Source organism: Neovison vison, chromosome 14, assembly GCF_020171115.1.
Source record: "Neovison vison isolate M4711 chromosome 14, ASM_NN_V1, whole genome shotgun sequence".
Classification (NCBI taxonomy): domain Eukaryota; kingdom Metazoa; phylum Chordata; class Mammalia; order Carnivora; family Mustelidae; genus Neogale; species Neogale vison.
The window spans coordinates 32,305,001-32,325,816 of NC_058104.1; the positions used below are offsets into that span (position 1 = coordinate 32,305,001).

A 20,816-nucleotide genomic window follows, 5' to 3' on the forward strand; every position below is an offset into this window, starting at 1 on the left:
ACAGTATGAAATAGAAAGTATCAATGAAAGGATAGAAATTATTTAAAAAACCAGGTGGGAATTCTGGAGTTTGAAAAGTATAATAACCAAAGTGAAAAATTCGTTAAAGGGGCTCAACAGTAGATTTCATGAATTGTCACAAGAGAACACCAGTGAACTTGAAGATAGATTGATAGAGATTATAAAATGTGAATAAAACTAAGGGAAAAGAATGAGGGAAAGTTAACAGTTTGATAGGAATTTTTGATACCTTTAAATGCACCAGCATACATGTAACTGGGATGTAAGAGAGGAGAAAGAGAACAAAGCCAAAAAGGTAATGGCTGAAAACATTAATTTACACATTCAAGAAGCTCCATTAACTTCCAATAGGATAAATGTGAAGAGATCTTCACCCACAAATATTACAGTAAAAATTAAGGAGAAAATCTTCAAAGCAGGAAGCCAAAATTGTCACATTCAGATGCACCCCAACAAGACCAGAAGCTGACTTCAGTTAGAAACAATGGAGGCCGGAAGGGATGATATTTAATAAAAAGTTGAAAATTTGAAATCATCAGTTACTAATAATGAAATTGAATCAGTAATGAAAAAACTCCCAATGACCAAAAGTCCAGGAACAGATGTCTTTGCAGGTGAATTTTATCAAACATTTAAAAGATTTAATGTTCATTCTTCTCAAGGTATTCCAAAAAATTAAGAGGAAGGAAAACTTCCAAATTCATTCTGCAAGGTCAGCATTATCCTGATACCAAATCAAGCACCCTACGTAAAATTACAGGTCAGTATTTCTGATGAGCATATATGTAAACCTCCTCAAGAAAATGTTAGCAAACCAAATTAACAATAGATTAACAGGATTCATCATGATCGTGTTAGATTTATGCCACAGATGCAAGGGTGATTCAGTACTGGCAAATCAATCAAAATGAAAAATCAAATGAACAAGAGGAAGGATAAAAACCGTATGATCATCTCAGTAGATGCAGAAAAAAAGCATTTGACAAAATGTGACATCCATTCTTGATTCAAAACTCTCAAAGTAAGTTTGGAGGGAACTCTAAAAGTATGTTTGGAGGGAATATATTTCAATATTATTAAGACCATCTGTGATAAACCTACAGCTAAATTCATACTCAGTGGTGAAAAACTGAAATCATTTTTTCTGAGATCAATAACAAGACAAACATGTCTGCTCCTACCACTTTAATTCAATATAATATTGGATGCCATAGTGACAGCAATCAGACAAGAAAAAGAAATAAAAGGCATTAAATTGGTAATACTTAATACCATAACTATTAGCAGATGATGTATGTAGAAAACCCTAAAGACACCACCAAAAAACTATTAGAGCTAATAAATGAATTCCATAGGTTGCAGAACACAAAATTAATATGCAGGGGTAGTTTGGGAAGATGGCAGAGTAGGAGGACCCTGAGCTCACCCCATACCATGTTTACAACTAGATATCATCCTTAGCCAAGTAAATAGAATTGCAAGTGTTCCAAAGATTAGCAGAGCAAACTCTACAACTAAATATAGACAAGAAACTGCATCTGAAAGATTAGGAAGGTCAGAAAGGCAGAGGGAGGCTGCCTGCAAGAGGGAGGGAGTTGTACACAGAAAGAGCAGAAAAATGGATCTTTGCTTCAAGGAGCTCACATGGGGAAGACTGATCCCCATGGCTTTTAAAACCAGAGGAGCTGAATTCTGTGAATGTGTATAACCATTGGAACTTAGAGGCTGGGGTTTTAAAAGTGGGCAGATTCAGCATGGGCAAGCAGGGAGGGCTAATGTCCCTTGAAAAGAGAACAGTCTTCACAGAGAGACAACATAAAAACAGCAGTTTCCAGTGCCAGGGGCTAATGGGAGAAGGATCTGTTCATACTGATCTCAGAGCATGTTGGGGACTTCTTCAAAACTGAGGGAGCTGGCAGGTACCATTTCCCCCTTTCTCACTCCTACCCCCAATCCTCTGGTCCCAGCATAAACACAAGGTTATCTGCAGGCAGCAGGACTGCACATTCACTTGCTACCTAACCTGCTAGTAGTACATAATGCCCATGAGTTCTCCTGAGGACTCACCCACTTTAAGCCTGCTAGCTTCAGTCCCAGGCTCAGGACAAATTTTGTTAAAGCCACAACTGCACCCTGTCCTGCCATTGTGTTCCCTAAATACCTGCTGTGCTGCACTCAACCATTCTTGAGCACCAAGCCCAGGCTCTGGCCCCAGCCACTTCAGCACTTTGGGTGATCCAGCATAAGACCAGTGGCCCAGAGCAAGTTTGCTAACACTGCCACCACGCTCACAAGTTCCCTGTCAGGTATACCCCTTCAGAGCTGTCCTGTCTGGGGCTGCTTGGGTGGCTCAGTCGGTTAAATGTCTGCCTTCAGCTCAGATCATGATCCTAGGATTCTGGGCTCCTTGCTGGCCTGTCTAGATCCTACTAATATCACAGAGAACAATCGTGCCTACAAAAGTTGAGGAGTCACTGCAGATGACGTCACTGAAAGCAAAAGTGACTCAGACACAACAGTAGGGCATAAACAACACACATTTTTGAAGTGCCAAAGTCTGGTGAACAGGGGATGCTGCACCACAGAGCACTCCAGGTCCTCTTCTTCATAAAGTCACTGCTTTCAAGAGCAGAAGACATAGCTGACTTTGCTAATACACAGAAACAGACATAGGCAGACAAAGTAAGGAGACAGAAAAATTTATTCCAAATGTGAAAACAGGACAAGGCCACAGCCAGAGATCTAAGCAAAACAGATAAAAGTAACATGCCTGATAGAGAGTTTAAAGTAATGATAATAAGGATACTCACTGGAATTGAAAAAAGAGTGGAGGATGCAAATGAGACCCTTAACACAGGAGTAAGGAACAACATAACAGAGACAAAGGGCTCAATAAACAAAATGAGATATATGCCTGATGGAATGAACTGCAAGATGGGAAAAGCAGAAGAATGAATTAGTGACCCAGAAGGCAGACTAGGGGAAAGTAATCAAGCTGAACAAAAGAGGGAACAAAGAATTATGCAAAATTAGAATAGATTTAGGGAACTCTGATTCCATCCAATATAATAACATTCATATTATAAGAGTCCCAGAAGAGAGAGAAAAGGGGGCAGATAAATTATTTGAAGAAATAATAGCTAAAAACATCCCTATCTGGGGAAGGAAACATATCCAGATCCAGGAGGCACAGAGAACCCCCATCAAAATCAGCAAAAGCAGATCCACAATAAGATATATTGTAATTCAACTGGCAAAATATAGTAATAAAGAAAAAAATTTAAAGCAGCAAGACAAAAGGAAACTGTAACCTACAAAGGGAAACCCATAAGACTAGCAGGAGATTTTTCAGCAGAAATTTTGCATACCAGAAGAGTGTGGAATATTAAAAGTGCTGACTGGGAAAAATCTGTAGCCAAGAATACTTCTATCCAGCAAGGCTATCATTCAGAATAGGAGAGATAAAGAAACTCCCAGACACACAAAAAAAACCAAAGGAGTTCATGACCACTAAACCAACCCTGCAAGTAATATTAAAAGGGACTTTAAAGAGTGGAAAGGAAAGACCGAAAATAACAGTGTAAAGGCAGGAAACACAAAAGCAATAAAAATGAATATTTCTATTAAAAAATTAGTCAAGGAACTCACAAAATAAAATAATATAGAAATAACAACATATACCTAAAACATGGGGAGGAGAAGAAAAAAGAATGGGTTCAAATCTGGACAGTCATCAACTTAATATAAATTGCTATATGCAGAGTGGTTATATACAAACCTAATGGTCACCATTTATCAAAACCCACTAATAAATGTGCAGAGAATAAAAGAAATCTATATGTGTATCACTGAAAAAATCAGCAAAACATGAGAGAAAACCTGAATGGGAGAATATATTTGCAAATGACATATTCAGTAAGGGGTTAATATCCAGAATGTGTAAAGAACTCATAAAACTCAACACCAAAAAAAAGGACACAATCTGATTAAAAAATGAACAGAGGACCTGAGTATATATTTTTCCAAAGACATATAGATGACCAATAGACATATGAAAAGATGCTCAAGGGAAGCCTGGGTAGCTGTCAGTTAAGCATCCATCTTTGGCTAAGATCATGGACCCAGGGTCCTGGGATTGAGCCTCATGTTGGGTTCCCTGCTCAGCAGGGAGTCTACTTCTCCCTCTGAGAAGGAGGGAGGGAGAAGCAGACTCTCTGCTCTCAAATAAATTTTTAAAAAATCTCTTTTTTAAAAAGATGCTCAACATCAGTCATCATTATTTAATGCAAATTGAAACCACAGTGAAATATCACCTCACACCGGTTAGAATGGTTAGTGTCAAAAGGACAAGAAATAACAAGTGTTGGGGAGAATGTGGTGGAAAGAGAACCCTCATGCACTATTGGTGGGAATGTAAATTGGTTAAGCCACAGTGGAAAATAGCTTGAAATTTCCTCAAAAAATTAAAAACAGAAATGCGATATGATCTAGTAACTTCACTAATGAGAATTTACCCAAAGAAAATAAAAATAGTAATTTAAAAATATGCATGTACCCCTACATTTACTGCAGCATTATTTATAACAACTAAGAAATAGAAGCAACCCAAGTATCCATCAACACATGAATGGATAAGGAAGATGTGATACAGGTATATATAGTGTATATATATATATGTAATATTTATATGTATGTAGTATATGTATGTGGACAGTAAATCGATACATATTTTCCTTTAATTTCAAAAGAAATTCTATAAAAATGTTTATATTATTGTAATGTTGGGCCTGTAATTCCGAAAAGTAATAAATTTGACAGTAATAGCATAAAGGAGGTGGATGGGAGCCAAGTTGTAATAGGGTAAGGAAGGGATACTAGATGGGAACACAAATCCGTAGGAGCAAATGAAGAGAACCAAAAATGCAAAATAAGAAGTAAGCTTAACAAACTATAATTACATGCTTACTCTCCTTTATCTACTTCAGTAATAGGCATCAAATCCTGTAACTATTAATTATACAGTGTAGTGTAGGAATGGTAACACATGTAGATGAACTGTGTATAATAGCAGCACAAAAATAGAGAAGAGGGAGCAGCTTTCTAGAATTAAGTTAACATAAATCTGATAAATATGTCTAGTAAGCCTCAGAACAACTACTAAGAAAATAATTCAAAAATATATATAATGGAAAAAATCATTAAAGGAATTTAAATGTTACACTAGAAAATAATCAAGGCAAAAGAAAGCAATAAAGAAGAAATAGAGTAACAAAAATGACATGAGACATAAAAATGAAAAAGCAAAATGGCTGACTTAAACCCAGCTATATCGATAATAATATTGTTAGTGGATTGTACAATCCATAGAAAAGGCTGATTATCAGATGTATTAAAATAAAATCCAGATCTCTACTTTGTACAGGAGACACATTTTAGATTCAAAGATACAAATACTTTGAAAGTAAAAGGATGTAAAGAATACATAAAATGCAACCAAAGTAAATCTCCAGTAGCTATGCAAATATCAGACTCTGAAACGAAGTGTTACTAGAAAAAGAGAAGGATATTTTGTAATGATAAAGGGGTCAATTTACCTTGAAGTTGTAACATTTATAAATATATATGCACCTAACAACAAAGTTCCCAAATATATGAAGCAAAAACTGTCAGAATTTAAGGCAGAAAAAGACAGATGGAAAAGTAATAATTGTAGATTTCAGTATCCCACTTTTAATAAAAGATAGCAAGTAGGCAGAATATCAACAACACATAGATGACTTGAAAAATATTACGTACAAAATAGATCTTGTAAGTATCTATACACATTTCATCTAACAATAGCAAAATCTATGTTGTTCTTAACCACATGTAGAATATTCTCTATAGTAGACTATACATTAGGCCACCAAAAAAGCCTGAATAAATTTCAAAGATTGAAATCACACAAAGTGTAGTCACTGATTACATTGGAGTAAAATTATAAATTTACAACAGGAAGAAATGATAAATTCACATATTTGTGGAAATTAAACAACATACTTCTAAATACTAATAGTGAAAGAAGAAATTACAAAGAAAATGAAGAAATATTTGACATGAATGAAAATGACATAACACACAAAACTAATGAGATGCAGCCAAAGCAGTTCTTAGAGGGAAATTAATAGCTCTGAATTCCTACATTATAAAGTTCTCAGTTAAAGAACCTGTCCACCTTAAGAGACTTAAAAAAGAATAGCCATATAAATCCAAAGCAAGAAAAAAGAAGGAAATATGGGTATTAATGAAACCAAAAGTTAGTTCTTTGAAAAGATCAATTAAAGTGACAGACCTTCAGCTATACTGACCAGGAAAAAAAAAATGAAGAAACAAAAAACAGAGAGGATTCAAATCACTAAAATCAGAAATAAACTAAAATCACTAAACTACAGAAATAAGTCAAAGGGGGCTGATCAGCTAAACAGTCTCATTTCAGTGCATCTAAAATTAGATTGCATTGTTAAAAATGAAAACTTCTGGAATAAACATGACAATAGAGGAAACTGCCGCACAACAGGGATAATGTGAGACGTCGTGTTGGATGGATATTTCTGAACGTATTTATCCTCTTGGTCACGTTTTCTTTTTTTATAATGAAGTATAACTGACATACAATGTTATGTTAGTTTCCGGTGTACAACCTAGGGATTTCACAATTCTATACAATACTCAATGCTTACCTCAGTAAGTGCAAAGTAGGATTAATGAGTTACCGGATTTAAAATGATATTCTTCTTTAAACTTCATCAATAATTATGAGAGCTATGGAAAAAAATTATACAAATATTTTGAAACTATTTTGGGTTATTATGTGTTATCTCCCCTGACTAGAATTTAAATTCTTCTAACAGTTTTATTATCTGCATTTTCAAGTTTTTTTTTTTTAAGATTTTATTTATTTATTTGACAGACAAGAGATCACAAGTAGGCAGAGAGGCAGGCAGAGAGAGAGGAAGGGAAGCAGGCTCCCCACTGAGCAGGAAGCCCGATGCGGGGCTCGATCCCAGGACCCCGGGACCATGACCTGAGCCAAAGGCAGAGGCTTAACCCACTGAGCCATCCAGGGGCTCCAGCATTTTCAAGTTTTAATTAAAAGAGTTTACCATAGTCTAGGTCAGTGTATGATCCTTACACAATTCATAAATATCACGTAGCTGATGGCAATGCTGTTAAATTCTAATAAAACAAACTCTATTGTTTTTATATACCTGAGTGATTTGTACTCCTATTCATTGACTATTAGAACATGCAGTTAATCAAATAAAAATAAAAATTAAATATTTTTAATTTCATCACCTCAAATACAGTTGGTATTTTATGGAATTTTCTTCTGAGAGATATTGCTAATTCTAACAAATAATCCATATATAGATTTCAAATTTAAGTTTTTAATGAAAAGTTTGTTGTCATGTTCCCTCATGAAAGCTAAGGTGTTATTATGTCTTCTGCTTGATCCCTAGGTCTCTATCCTGCTACCAGTGGAGAGGCCTATATTAATGGATATGACATTTCACAGCAGATGGTACAGATCAGGAAAAGCCTGGGCTTGTGTCCTCAACAAAACTTGTTGTTTAATTACTTGACCGTGTCAGAACACCTTTATTTCTATTGTGTGGTAAGCCAATAAAGATACGTTCCTTTTTCCCCACTTTACTGATGTACTTTAGGTAGATTCCCAACTATCAATATCCTTATTTTTAGAAAATTCAAAAACTGATTTTTTATTACTCTCCTTTAAATATAAAGACAGGCTAAGGAAATAAGACACTGCAGAAATAATATAAGAAAATATATAACTTTTGTATAAAGTTTTTCTAAGGAAAAAGCTGGAAACACCATGTAAATTCTGGCTTCTCTTTGTAGGTAAAAGGAATACCTCGAAAGACACGTCTTCTGGAAATTGATCATATGCTGGCTGCTTTTAATCTTCTAGATAAGCGTAATGAATTTTCATGTTCACTGAGTGGAGGAATGAAGCGCAGACTCTCCATGATCATAGCACTTCTAGGGGGCTCAAAGGTAAAAAAAAAAATGTGGGGGTACTAAGAATGGATCCCCACTGAAGCTTAGTCTAAAAAATTTAGCCAACAAAAACCTGAGAGCTGATAAAAACCCATGTAGAATTCACATTATCAAATTATTGTAATAAATTTTTCACAAGTTTAGAATTATTCTAGCATTCCTAATTCAGTTTTAGTCTAAAGTTGTTATCTTAGCTTAATTGAACAAGTGACTGAAAAACAAAACGAGAGTAACCCCCATAAGTGGTAAGATCTTAGTGACACTAGAACATAATGCTTAATGGTTATGAAATTGTTCTTCTGGTCTTCAGGTGGTGATACTTGATGAGCCAACCTCTGGCATGGACCCAGCCTCAAGGAGGGCCACCTGGGATGTCCTTCAGCAGTATAAACAGGATCGTACCATCTTATTGACCACCCACTACATGGATGAAGCTGACTTCCTGGGTGATCGCATAGCCATCATGGTCGAGGGATCCCTGCGGTGCTGTGGCTCTTCAGTTTTCCTGAAAAAAATATACGGTCTCTTTCCCTTTGATTATTTTTTGGGTATTGATATCTCAATATTCTTCTAACATAATCGTCATGAATATTGATATCTTAGTAATATTATTCTAATATAATTTCCATAATTTTTTGTCTGTCTCCCCAAAACTTCTATGATTTCCTCTTTTTATTGGAGTTTTGAAGTAATGGTCATAGTTTATTTATTTTTAGTATGGAAGTATAATTGACATACAGTGTCCTATTATTTTCAGGTGTACCTCATAGTGATTCAGTATTTTATAAATATAAAATTTAATAAATATATTATAATTGTAGTAAATATATTATTACAGAGTGATCCCCATGATAAGTCTAGTTACAATCTGTAACCATACAAAGTTATTACAATATTATTGACTGTATTTCCCATGCTGTATATTATATCTGCATCACTTATTTATTTTGTATCCAGGAGTTTACTCCTCTTAATCCCCCTTACTTATTTGCATGGCCTCAAACCCCTTCTGTTTCTGGTAACTGACAAAGTTTGTTTCTTGTATCTCTGAGTCTGTTTTGTCTCTGTGTTTTGTTTTTTTTTTAAGATTCTACATGTAAGTGAAATTATTCGGTATTTGTCTTTGTCTGATTTATTTCACTTAACATGATACCATCTAGGTCTAGCCATGTTGTTACAAATGGAAGGATTTCATTTTTATGGCTACATAATATTCCATTGTATATATTTACCACATCTTCTTGATTTGTTCATCAGTGAGTGGACACTTAGGTTGCTTCCATAACTCAGCTCTGGTAAATAATGCTGCAATAAACATAGGGGTGCATATATCTTTTTGAATTGGCATGTTTGTGTTCTTTGAGTAAATACCCAGTAGTGGAATTACTGGATCGTATAGTAGTTCTACTTTTAATTTTTTGAGAAATCTTCACAATGTGTTCCACAGTGGTTCCATCAGTTTCCATTTCTGCCAACAGTCCAGAGGGTTCTTTTTGCTCCGCATCCTCACCATCACCTATTATTTCTTGTATTACAGTTTTAGCCATTCTTTTTTTCATTATTATGTTCAGTTAGCCATAGTATAGTACATCATTAGTTTTTGACATAGTGTTCAATGATTCATTAGTTACGTATAACACCCAGTGCTCATCACAACACATGCCCTCCTTAATACCCATCACCCTATTACTCCCTCCCCTGACCCCTACCCTCTGAAACTCTGTTTGTTTCCCATGGGCATAGTCTCTCATGGTTCATCTCCCTCGCTGGTTTCTCCTCCTTCAGAATCCCCCCCTCTTCCCCTATGCTCCTCTGTGCTATTGCTTATGTTCCACATATGAGTGAAAACTTATGATAATTGTCTTTCTCTGCTTGACTTACTTCATTTAGCATAATCCTCTCTAGTTCCATCCATGTTGATGCAAATGGTGATTATTCATCCTTTCTGATGGCTGAATTGTATGTGTGTACTGGAAAGGAACCAGTCAACAAAACTAAGAGGCAAGGGTCCTTGGTGGCCTAGGTGTTAAGTGTCTGCCTTCGGCTCAGGTCATGATCCCAGGGTCCTGGGATGGAACCCCACATCGGGCTCCCTGCTCAGTGGGAAACCTGTTTCTCCCTCTCCCACTCACCCTGCTTGTCTTCCCTCTCTCCCTGTGTCTCTCTCTAATAAATAAATAAAAATCTTAAAAAAAAAAAACCCAACAACTAAGAGGCAGGCCACAGAATGGGAGAAGATATTTGCAAAGGACATTATAGATAAAGGACTGGTATCTGTGATCAAAAAAAAAATCCAGTCAACACCCAAAAAGCAATCCAGTCAAAATATGGGCAGAAGACATGAACAGACACTTCTCCAGAGAAGACATATAAATGGCTAGGAGACACATGAAAAAGTGTTCAACATCACTAGTCATCAGGGAAATACAAATGAAGACCATAATGAGATACCACCTTACACCAGTTAGAATGGCCAAAATTAACAAGACAGGGAATAACAAATGTTGGCAAGGATATGGAAAAAGGGAAACCCTCTTACACTGTTGGTGGGAATGCAAGCTGGTACAGCCACTCTGGAAAACAGTATGGAGCTTCCTCAAGAAGTTAAAAATAGAGGCACCCTATGACCCAACAATTGCACTTCTAGGTATCTAATCCAAAGATACAGATACAAAGAAAAGAAGGTAAACATGCACCCCAATGTTCATAGCAGCAATGTCAACTATAGTCAAACTGTGGAAGGAGCCAAGATGGCCCTTCAACAGATGAATGGGTAAAGAAGATGTGGTTTTAGCCATTCTGACAGGTGTGAAGTGATACCTCCTTATGGTTCTGATTTGTAATTCCCTGATGATGAGTGATGTTGAGCACATTTTCATGTATCAATTAGCCTTCTATATGTCTTTGGAGAAATGTCTGTTCATGTCTTCTGCCTGTTTTTAAATTGGATTATTTGGTCTTTGGTGTTGAGTTGTATAATTTCTTTGTATATTGTGGATGTTATCCCTTTATTTGATATCATTTACAAATATCTTCTCCCACTCACAATGCTGTCTTTTTGTTTTGTTAACATTTCCTTCCCTGCACAAAAGTTAGGTTTGATGTAGTCTCAATAGTTTAATTTTGCTTTTGTTTCCCTTGCCAGAGGAGACCCAGCTAGAAAAATGTTTCTATAGTCAATATCAAAGAGATTACATCCTGTGTTTTCGCCTAGGAATTTTTGGTTTGAAGCATTTTCTTTTATTCTGTAGGTTGCCTTCCATTTTGTTGTTTCCTTTGTCATTCAGAATCTTTTTATTTTTTTAATTTTTAAAAAAGATTTATTGATTTATTTTAGAGAGAGAGATAGTGATTGGAGGGAGATGCAGAGGGAGGGAATCTTAAAGCAGCCTCTCCACTGAGCACATAGCCTGACTCAGGGCTCAGTCCCACAACCATGGGATCCTGGCCTGAGCTGAAGCCAAGAATTGGATACCAAACAGACTGAGCCACCCAGGCACCCCCATCCACTTTTTAGTTTGTTGTGGACACACTTGTCTATTTTTTCTTTTCTTTGCTATGCTTCTGGTTTCATATCCAAAAAACATCATTGCCAGGATGTCAATAAGACTTTACCCAGTGTTTTCTTGTAGGAGTAGATCTTACTTTTTTCATTGAATCTACTCATTTGTTCTGTCTTTTTGTTTGGACAGTTTAATCTGTTTATATTTAATACAGATTTTTATAGGGAAGTACTCCTTTGTTAATTGTGTTCTCTTTGTCTTATAGTTCTGTGTCCTTCTTTTCCTGTCTTGCTGTCTTCATTTCTTTTTTACTGATTTTTTTGGTATTGATATGCTTTGATTTCTTTGTTTTGTGTAATTTCTAGACATATTTTCTTTGTGGTTATCATGGAACTAACATAAAATATAACTTCATGTTATAAGCTGATAACTTAAATTCCATTGCATACAAAAAACTGTTCTCTTTACTTCCCTCACAACATTTTAGTTATTGATGACACACATATATATTTGTATTGTGTAATTGTGTATTGCATATCTTGTTTTTTGTTAACATGTTTTAGTAATAATATTTACTTTTAGTTATAGTTTTTTAATACTTTGAACTTTTATAGCAGGATTAAAAGTAGTTTACCCACGATCATTATAATATACATTATTCTTTTTTAAAATATTTTATTTATTTATTTGACAGAGATCACAAGTAGGCAGAGAGGCAGGCAGAGAGAGAGGAGGAAACAGGCTCCCTGCAGAGCAGAGAGCCTGATGTGGGGCTCGATCCCAAGACCCCGGGATCATGACCTGAGCCAAAGGCAGAGGCTTTGACCCACTGAGCCACCCAGGCGCCCCCATTATTATAGATTTGTATATTCACCATTATTTATGAGATTATGCTTTCATATGAATTTGTGTTACTGGTTAGCATCCTTTTTTTTTTTTTTTAAGAATATTTTCCAATTTGAGGATTTGAAGAACTCCCTTTGGCATTTCTTATAATGTAGATCTAGTGGTAATGAATTCTCTCAGCTTTTGTTTATCTAGGAATGTCTTTCTCCTTCATTTTTGAAGGATAGTTTTACCAAATAGAGTACTCTTGGTTGGTATTTTTTCTTTCAGCACTTTAAATATATCTCGTTATGCCCTCTAGCCTTCAAGATTTCTGCTGAAAAATCAGCTGTCTAATGAGCAGTCCCTTGTATGTAACAACTTGCTTTTCCCTTGCTGCTTTTAAAATCTTCTCTTTGTCTTTGACTTTTTACTATTTGATTTATAATGTATCTTATTGTAGATATCTCTGGATTCATCTTGTTTAGATCCTTTGCATTTGTGTCTCTGAATGTCCATTTCCTTTCCTTGGTTGGGAAGTTTTCAGCCATTATTTCTTTGAATAAACTTTCTAGCTCCTCCTCTTTCTCCTCCCTCTCTTTCTCCGTCTCTCCCTCCCTCCATTATGGGACTCCCATATTGTATATATTGCTCTACTTAGTGATACTCTAAGTCTATTGGGCTTTATTTATTCTTTTTCTTTTTTTTTTTCTTTTTGTTCCTCTGAGTGAACAGTTTCCAGTGACTTGACTTTGAGGTCACTTATCCTTTTGTCCACTTTATGTAGTCCACTTTTGAACCCCTTTAATGAATTTTTCATTTTAGTTATTATATTCTTTAGCTCTATGACTTCTTTTTGGTACTTCTTATACTTTGTTTCTTTGTTGAAATTCTCACTTTGTTCATGTGTTGGTATCCTGACCTTGGTGAGTATCTTTATAATGTTATTTTAAACTCTGTCAGGTAAATTATGTAGATCTCCATTTAATAGAGTCATATTCTGGAGATAATAGTTTTCCTTTGTTTGGAAAACATTTCTATTTCTGATTCTCTATTTTTTCCATCACATTTAGGTTTATATTTTCTAGTTTCCTTGCATTTTTTTAAATGATTAACTTTGGAATATAATAATATGGGACTAAAGTAATTGATATTTATCCCCAGAAAATGGTATACCCTGGTCTGTTAGGCCACTATTATGGAAGACTTAGTCACTATAATCTATATTTGAGCAAATACTGGGATGTATTACACCTATGTATAGATTCTCTCCATCACTGTCTTCAAATGTTTTAGTAATAGGATCAGGATTTTGCTCTTAGCAGAGGTTGGGATCTGTACATGAATGAGATCATGGAGATCTCTTTAAGCTATAGTCCAGTTCCCAGCTTTTTGTATCTAACAGATGCTCTTTGATTTCCATTTCTGCACTATTTTCTTTACCTTAAAGGTTTTCTGTCTACCCTGCTGCTCTCTCTCTAACCTTCAAAGGGTCATTGCAGTGAAGGGCTAATGTACCACAGATGTGTTTCTCTCAGCTCTTTTTCTGTCCTGAGCTGTCAGAGTACCATTGCAATGTTTTCCACAAGGTTCTGGAGTGCCCTGGAGACATTTTTTTTCCTACTTCTTACACTTTCCTCCAGCTTTGCAAGACAAGTATAGTGCATCTGGTGGACGTGGAGAATACTTTGGAAAGATTTCTCAGATATCCGATGGAAGGGACTTTTATCTGATGAATTTACTGCCTTACTTATAATAGGCTCCAAATAGATATCTGTTTAATGAATATTAACCTTGTCTTCTCAGATCTCAATGTCAATAGAATAAAAGGCCATATATTTTTTTCCAAATATATGGAAGTTTCCCAAATATATGTTTTATCCCCCCAAAAAAAAACCCCAGATTTTTTTCCATCTCTGTTCTATCAGTTCCTAAGAAAATTAATGAAATTATGAAAGAAGTACTAATTAGACTTCTTAGACTTATAGTCATATGATTAACATGCTTTATCTTCTTCTAGCTTACCTAAAACATGGAAAGCCAACTATGGTCTCCCAAGAATATTGGAAATACAAAATTGTTTCATTTGTTCTTCTAAATGGATTTTCTCAGGTGTGGGATACCACATTGTCATGGTGAAGGAAGCTCACTGTAATGTTGAAGAAATCTCCAAATTGCTTCAGTATTATATACCAACAGCCACTTTGGAGAAGAATGTTAATAAAGAAGTATCTTTTATTCTACCCAAAGAGTATACCCGCAGGTATGAGTCCAGAGAATGCAAAATGATTAATGTTTAGATAACCAGATATCATTATTTCTTTCCCAGGCATCTTCAGTATTAGAAAATAGAGTTTATTTAACAAGCCAGAACTCCAGTCATTGCTGTCACTTGCACTGAAAAGAAGGATGCCACATTTGGCTATAGATTCCTGGTTTTAATTGGTTATTACTGATTGTATGTTTTGGTGGCACCACAATTGATGAGTAAATTGAACAGAAATATAAATGAGATGAAAATGATTTTAGTGGTGGCTCTTGAAGCCAAGGTGACGGGAACTCAGTGTAAAAAGGCAGTTTGACTGCACTCACTAGCCCAGTTTTTCATCAAAGGTAGTCACAAAGAATAATAACTCTACCTCAGATAACCATGCTGAGGGAAATCAAAACTAAGTATACTCATCAGTGACTTTGAGAGTATAATATTTTTATCTTTTTCTAATATATAAGTAGGTAGTTATAGTATTTCCTCAAGCCAGTTGTCATATTCCAGAAGAATATGAAGGGTTTTAATGCCCTCTTTTCTAGGAAAAGGAGGAATGTTTCAAAAAGCAGAAAAAGAAGGAAAAGGAACTGCATCCTGTCAACATTGTTCATTTAGTAAATTTGAAAGCTCTTGAGAAGCAGCAGCATAGAATAGTGTGATCAAGCAGCAGAATGGAATCAAGATTCTAGCCATAAGCTGGAATGAGTGAATTAAATATCATGGAGAATTAGAAATAAAATTCTAGATACGTATCCTCAACGATACATGGTGGTTGACTCACTCAGAAAAGTTGGGAACCAAATGGGTGTTTTGGCCCATTGTGATAGTTGTTGTCCATGTGAAGCTGCAGAGTCTCTCTGAAGGAGACATAAAGTTAAAGCGCTTGCTTAAACTTATCACACTATCTGCCTATCCTCATTCATATGGACACAAATGACATTCTCAAAGAATGTCTAAAAGAGGAAATGAAAGTATTCTGAAGCAGATGATGTCTTTTATCATCATAGTTATAGTATCTTCTTCATATTTTATCATATCTTCATATTTGAAAGTAGAAGGTCTTTATCATCTATTCTTACTAATCATTGGGGCTTAAGAGAACAGGAAAAGGAAGAAGATCCAAGAGGTGAACTGTTAATTTTAGATTACTGGGCCATATAATGATGCACTGACTCCAGAATAAACTTGGAAGTCATGAAATGAGGGAAGAACGTGTTTTTCTAACAGGGAGATGTTTTATTTAAAAAAAAAAACAAAACACAATTTTTTAAAAAGTCAGCTCCACATCCAGCATGGACCTCAACACAGGATTTGAACTCACAACCTTGAGATCAAGACCTGAGCTAAGATCAAGAGCTGGACACTTAATTGACTGAGCCAACCAGGTACCCCTAATAGGGAGATATTTTAAACTAAGAAATGGAAAAAAACAATTTGAAGGAAAAGAAATCACTGTGAATCTTTTTTTTTTCAGAATATAATATGAAAAAAAATGAAATGATGGTTGAATTCTTGGTGATTTTTATTCCAGCTAAGATTTTTATAACTGATAGTAATTGAACAGTAACTTTTTGCAAGATATTATTCTAGTATGGGTTAATTTACAAATTTAAATAAATAATAAGGAAGAGAATAAGCATTTTCGTTGCATATATCTGTATTCTGATTCATTGAATGTCTCTCACAAGGAAAGTACTCTTGAAATTTTAAAATGGTATTGTAACTTGCTGTAAAACAATGCTGAGACTTGTTGGAATGAAGCTTAAGTTTAGAATGTTGCCTGGGGAGTGGAGTGAATGGAAGTGATATGCAGAGACATAAAAGAATTACCAGAATAGTGCTACATAGGAAATATTTATATGTTTAAAATTCATGAATTAGAGACTGTAAATATAAAGGGAAACCAGTGGGTGGCAATAGAAGAAAGAAACAAATACCATTTTATGAAGCGCCTACAAATTAAAAGGAGGAAATGTACTATTCCTGGTACAAGGTTTAAGCAAGATAACATGGTAAAGAGAGTATTTCAAGTATAGACACACAACAGATATTTCATTCACCTCAAAGCAAGTCTACTGATGTGTCTCTAAGGTTTGTTGCCAACAGTTACCTCTTAGAAAGATGGCAGGGGGAGGAACAGAGGAAATTAAAAACAAACTAATACTATAAATCTAAATCTGCTAATCAAGAAAATGTTGGTTGAAGGCAAAAAAAAAAAGATATTTTATGGGAAATTTACGTCATCGTGGTGAACTTCATGGCAGAAAAGAAGAAAGGATCTTGGTAGACTTAGAAGCCAACATTGTATAGAATATACATAAGATATATAGAAAAGCAAATTTCTATAACATAACCCAAGATTGTTTGGAAGCTTCAAAAATGAATTCTGAACACAGATCCCAAAGTTGAAAAAAATAGAGTGACAGCTAAAATTAAATAAACAAAGATAAGTAATACAGTTGATACAGAATATCATCAGGAATTTTATCACCCCAATCTGATATCAAAGGATTTAAAAAGTGGTTCATTTAATATTAATTTGGGGTGTTTTGAGCAGGTTTAGCTCCTAAGCAGTGAAGTTGGAAAGATGTATGAGGGTTACAAGTATGTATTTGGTATAGTAGAAAGAGCTCTAGTATTTGAGATAATCCAGCATATTAGCCAGGAAGAAAAAGAAGAGAAATTAAATGTATACATGATAGATCTAGATAATTGTTATGCAAGGCCACTTTGGAAGTGTCCTGATAACCTTCCTGTAGTTTGGCCTTGACTTGTCTTAAAGGCATGAGGTTTTGAGGTTGGGACCTGGAAATGAGAAAAGACTAAAATATTGTCACCAAGAATTTCAAGGAAAGGAAGCTTCACTGTCGGCATCAAGTAAAGACAAATTTTCAACTCCTGTTTTGATTCAATCTTTCAACCAAAGAGAATGATCTTTTAATTTAAAATACAAGAACAAACAGGGAGAAAGGGAGAAATTTTCAGTGTGCTTCTCACAGCTGTAAAGAAGTTCAAGTTTCCAAGCTGTAATGAAGTGCATATGAGACACTCACATCACTATGAAGTGACTGCAGAGGAATAAATGTTAGTTCAAGTGAAATAATTTTGCAACAAATAAGGGAAGAAAATAAAATGTACTTAATTTTACCTTTTTCGAAGTGACTCTGTTTACAAGATGATTCTTAAATTTAGAAAGATTATACCAAATAGTAAGATTAAATCAGTAGTAAATCAAGAGAGATTAAATCAAATAGTCATGGTGTTACTGTTGGTTTAAAACACAAGACAGTTAGGAAACTAGAGATGTGCCAATCTCATTCTAATTTTAAACTTGAGAAATTGACACTGATGTTCCCATGGTTGATTCAGAGCAAAACACACATACACTCCAAAACCTTGAATGATAACTAATAAATCACTAAATCATGCAAAAACTCATTTTGGTCTTGTACAGAATTACCTCCATATGTTTTATATGATTTTAAGTCAGTCCTGAATAAATATCAATCTCTTTCTAAGGATGAGCAGGAAAAAGAATGGGCTGTAGAAAAGATACGGAATTTTGAAATAAAAGCACTAATCTAAGAAATAATAAGAAATGCCTACTTTGAAAATAATTTCCCAATATGGAAATTCAGAAATTCTCTGGTGTATAGTCTCAATCAAATTAAAGAGGACACTAAATGTAGAACAGTTTGGAGGAGAGGAAAATGAGATAAAATGATGTGAAATTCCTGATCAACTAATAAAAATCTGACCAATACTTGGGCAGAAAAGAGAAGTACTAAAAGAGAACTACTATGCCAAAAATTCTTCCCAGAACTATGAGGAAGCCTGCAAAAAATAAAGAGACCAACCAGTACATTAGCACTACACACCCACAAGAATGGCTGAAACTAAAAAGACAGCTTATAACATATGAACATGGTAAATGGATCTCATTGCTGATAGAAGTATAAAATGGTAAAACTGCTTTGGAAAATAGTCATCTTCTTTTTACTAAGCTAAATATGTGCTTAAACTATGACATCACATACATATATTGATATGGATACAATAATAATAATTAGTTTTATAACTTTTTTTTAAAAGATTTTTATTTATTTATTTGACAGACAGCAATCACAAGTAGGCAGAGAGGCAGGCAGAGAGAGAGAGAGACAGAGGAGGAAACAGGCCCCCTGCTGAGCAGAGAGCCTGATGTGGGGCTCAATCCCAGGACCCTGGGACCATGACCTGAGCTGAAGACAGAGGCTTAACCCCCCTGAGCCACCCAGGCGCCCCTAGTTTTATAACTTAACAGAAATGAAATCCTATCATAATAATGTTCTGAATCTTGTTTTGTTTACTTACCTGCATTTTTGGTCAATGGTTTATGGTAGGACTTTTAGGACTTCCCATTTTTCAGATAACTCGAGGGGAAATCTGCACTTTACTACATCTTTCTCTTTCATAGTATCATACCAGAATGAATGTATTCATTAAGCTGTTAATGGATATTTATCTCCACTTAGTGCTATAGTTGTGCATTTTAAGGCCTCATACAGTTTTATCATATATTGTATAAAGCCAAAGGAAACAAAAATAAATAAATATGCCAAAATATTAGTGTATTAATTAATTAATTAATTAATGTATTAGTGTATTAGTGTAGATATCTATGAGGCATGATATTGTGATATTTATATTTTTGTACATTCATTTCTAAATTTTATAAGATGCACAAATTAACTTCTTAACTAAAATCAAAGAAAAAGAGAGAAAATATGTGAATCCTGATTGAAAAGCTAAGCATTGGGAATGAAGAAAATGGGCTTACAACATGTGAAGCGCTGTCATGTGGGTAGCTTATACCTGTTCTATATAATTAATGGTGTAAGTTTAGAACTAATGTGCAAAACTAAATAGAATTAAGTGGAAAATAATTTGTTTGAATATGGAGGAAATTTTGGCCTTCCAAAAGAGGGAATTTTGAATTCCTCCAACATTGAGAGTGTGCATACATAGTTTACATAGTTTACATAGTGCATACATAGTTTCCTCACTGAAAATATATTTGATGGTTTTGAGACCTAGAGGTTTTTGGAAAAGATCATCTTATAAATGTGAAGGACGTAAATTCTTCTCAGGGAAACTATTATTTAAACATCTTGATGTCTCTACACTGCATCTGGCTCAAATTCCATGGTTTTTCTTGACTATTGAATTACTTGATTCTGTCTATGCCTCCTATTTCTACTGCACCTTCTCCATTGTCTATGTGAGTGGCTTTTTTCTCCTGTTAATTTGAATAATCTTTTTAAAAACTTACTGGATAATAAGAACCATAGCATTTATATGTGTGTGATAATTCACATGAGCTAGCTAGAGTTATTAGCATATAGAGTCTCTTGGTAGTTTATTAGAAGACAATAATTATGTGTTTTCAAGAACTAGGGTGAGAAACAATGCACAAGAGCAGTTTACTTGTTTCTGTATTAAGAACCAAAGTGAGGAATGAGCTACACTGTTCCTGCTGCTGAAGGGAAATCAGTTCAGAATAATATGAAAAATCTTCTGATTTGGTACTAACTTTTATTCCTCTCCTTCTCACTTTTCCTTCCCCTAATTTTTTTTTCTATTCATATTCTAGCTTTGAAGCTCTATTTACTGATCTGGAAAAGAGACAATATGACTTAGGCATTGCTAGCTTTGGTGCCTCTATTACTACCATGGAAGAAGTCTTTTTTAGGTGAGCAAGGGATGCATAAAACCATTGGGGAAAAAGAACCACATCTTGGTCCCTTTTTTAAACTCCCCAAACTCATAGTCACACATTAGAAATTTAAGAGGTGTGGAGAGGTAAGAGAACTGACGTGATTTTTTTTTTTAATGGTAATAACCCTGGAAAAAAACACCACTATCATTTTTTAAAAATAACAAGTATTTTGGTTTATCCGAAGTATGATTTAGATGTTAATCTTTAACTCGAATCAGTTCTACTTAATGAAACATTCAATAGCTTTGCCCTAATTTTCTTAGCCTCACTATGGTCTGCCAGCAGTCCTGTGACTGGTGTTTGGGAACCTCTCCTCTACCAGAGTGGCCTCCGTAGAGTGCCCCTGCCAAGTCAGTAAGCAAACCCAGAGCCTTCTGAGTTG

General features: G+C 35.0%; 1 protein-coding gene across 1 annotated transcript in view; it reads left to right on the forward strand.

Moving 5' to 3' along the window:
- LOC122895519 (phospholipid-transporting ATPase ABCA3-like) overlaps nucleotides 1–20,816 on the forward strand; it is a 112,273-nt gene that overhangs the window by 37,637 nt on the left and 53,820 nt on the right. The window contains exons 12-16 of the mRNA XM_044232960.1: nucleotides 7,521–7,675; nucleotides 7,924–8,079; nucleotides 8,393–8,603; nucleotides 14,523–14,673; nucleotides 20,309–20,407. Of these exons, the coding sequence (XP_044088895.1) occupies nucleotides 7,521–7,675; nucleotides 7,924–8,079; nucleotides 8,393–8,603; nucleotides 14,523–14,673; nucleotides 20,309–20,407 (772 nt within the window). The remainder of the gene's footprint in view (nucleotides 1–7,520; nucleotides 7,676–7,923; nucleotides 8,080–8,392; nucleotides 8,604–14,522; nucleotides 14,674–20,308; nucleotides 20,408–20,816) is intronic.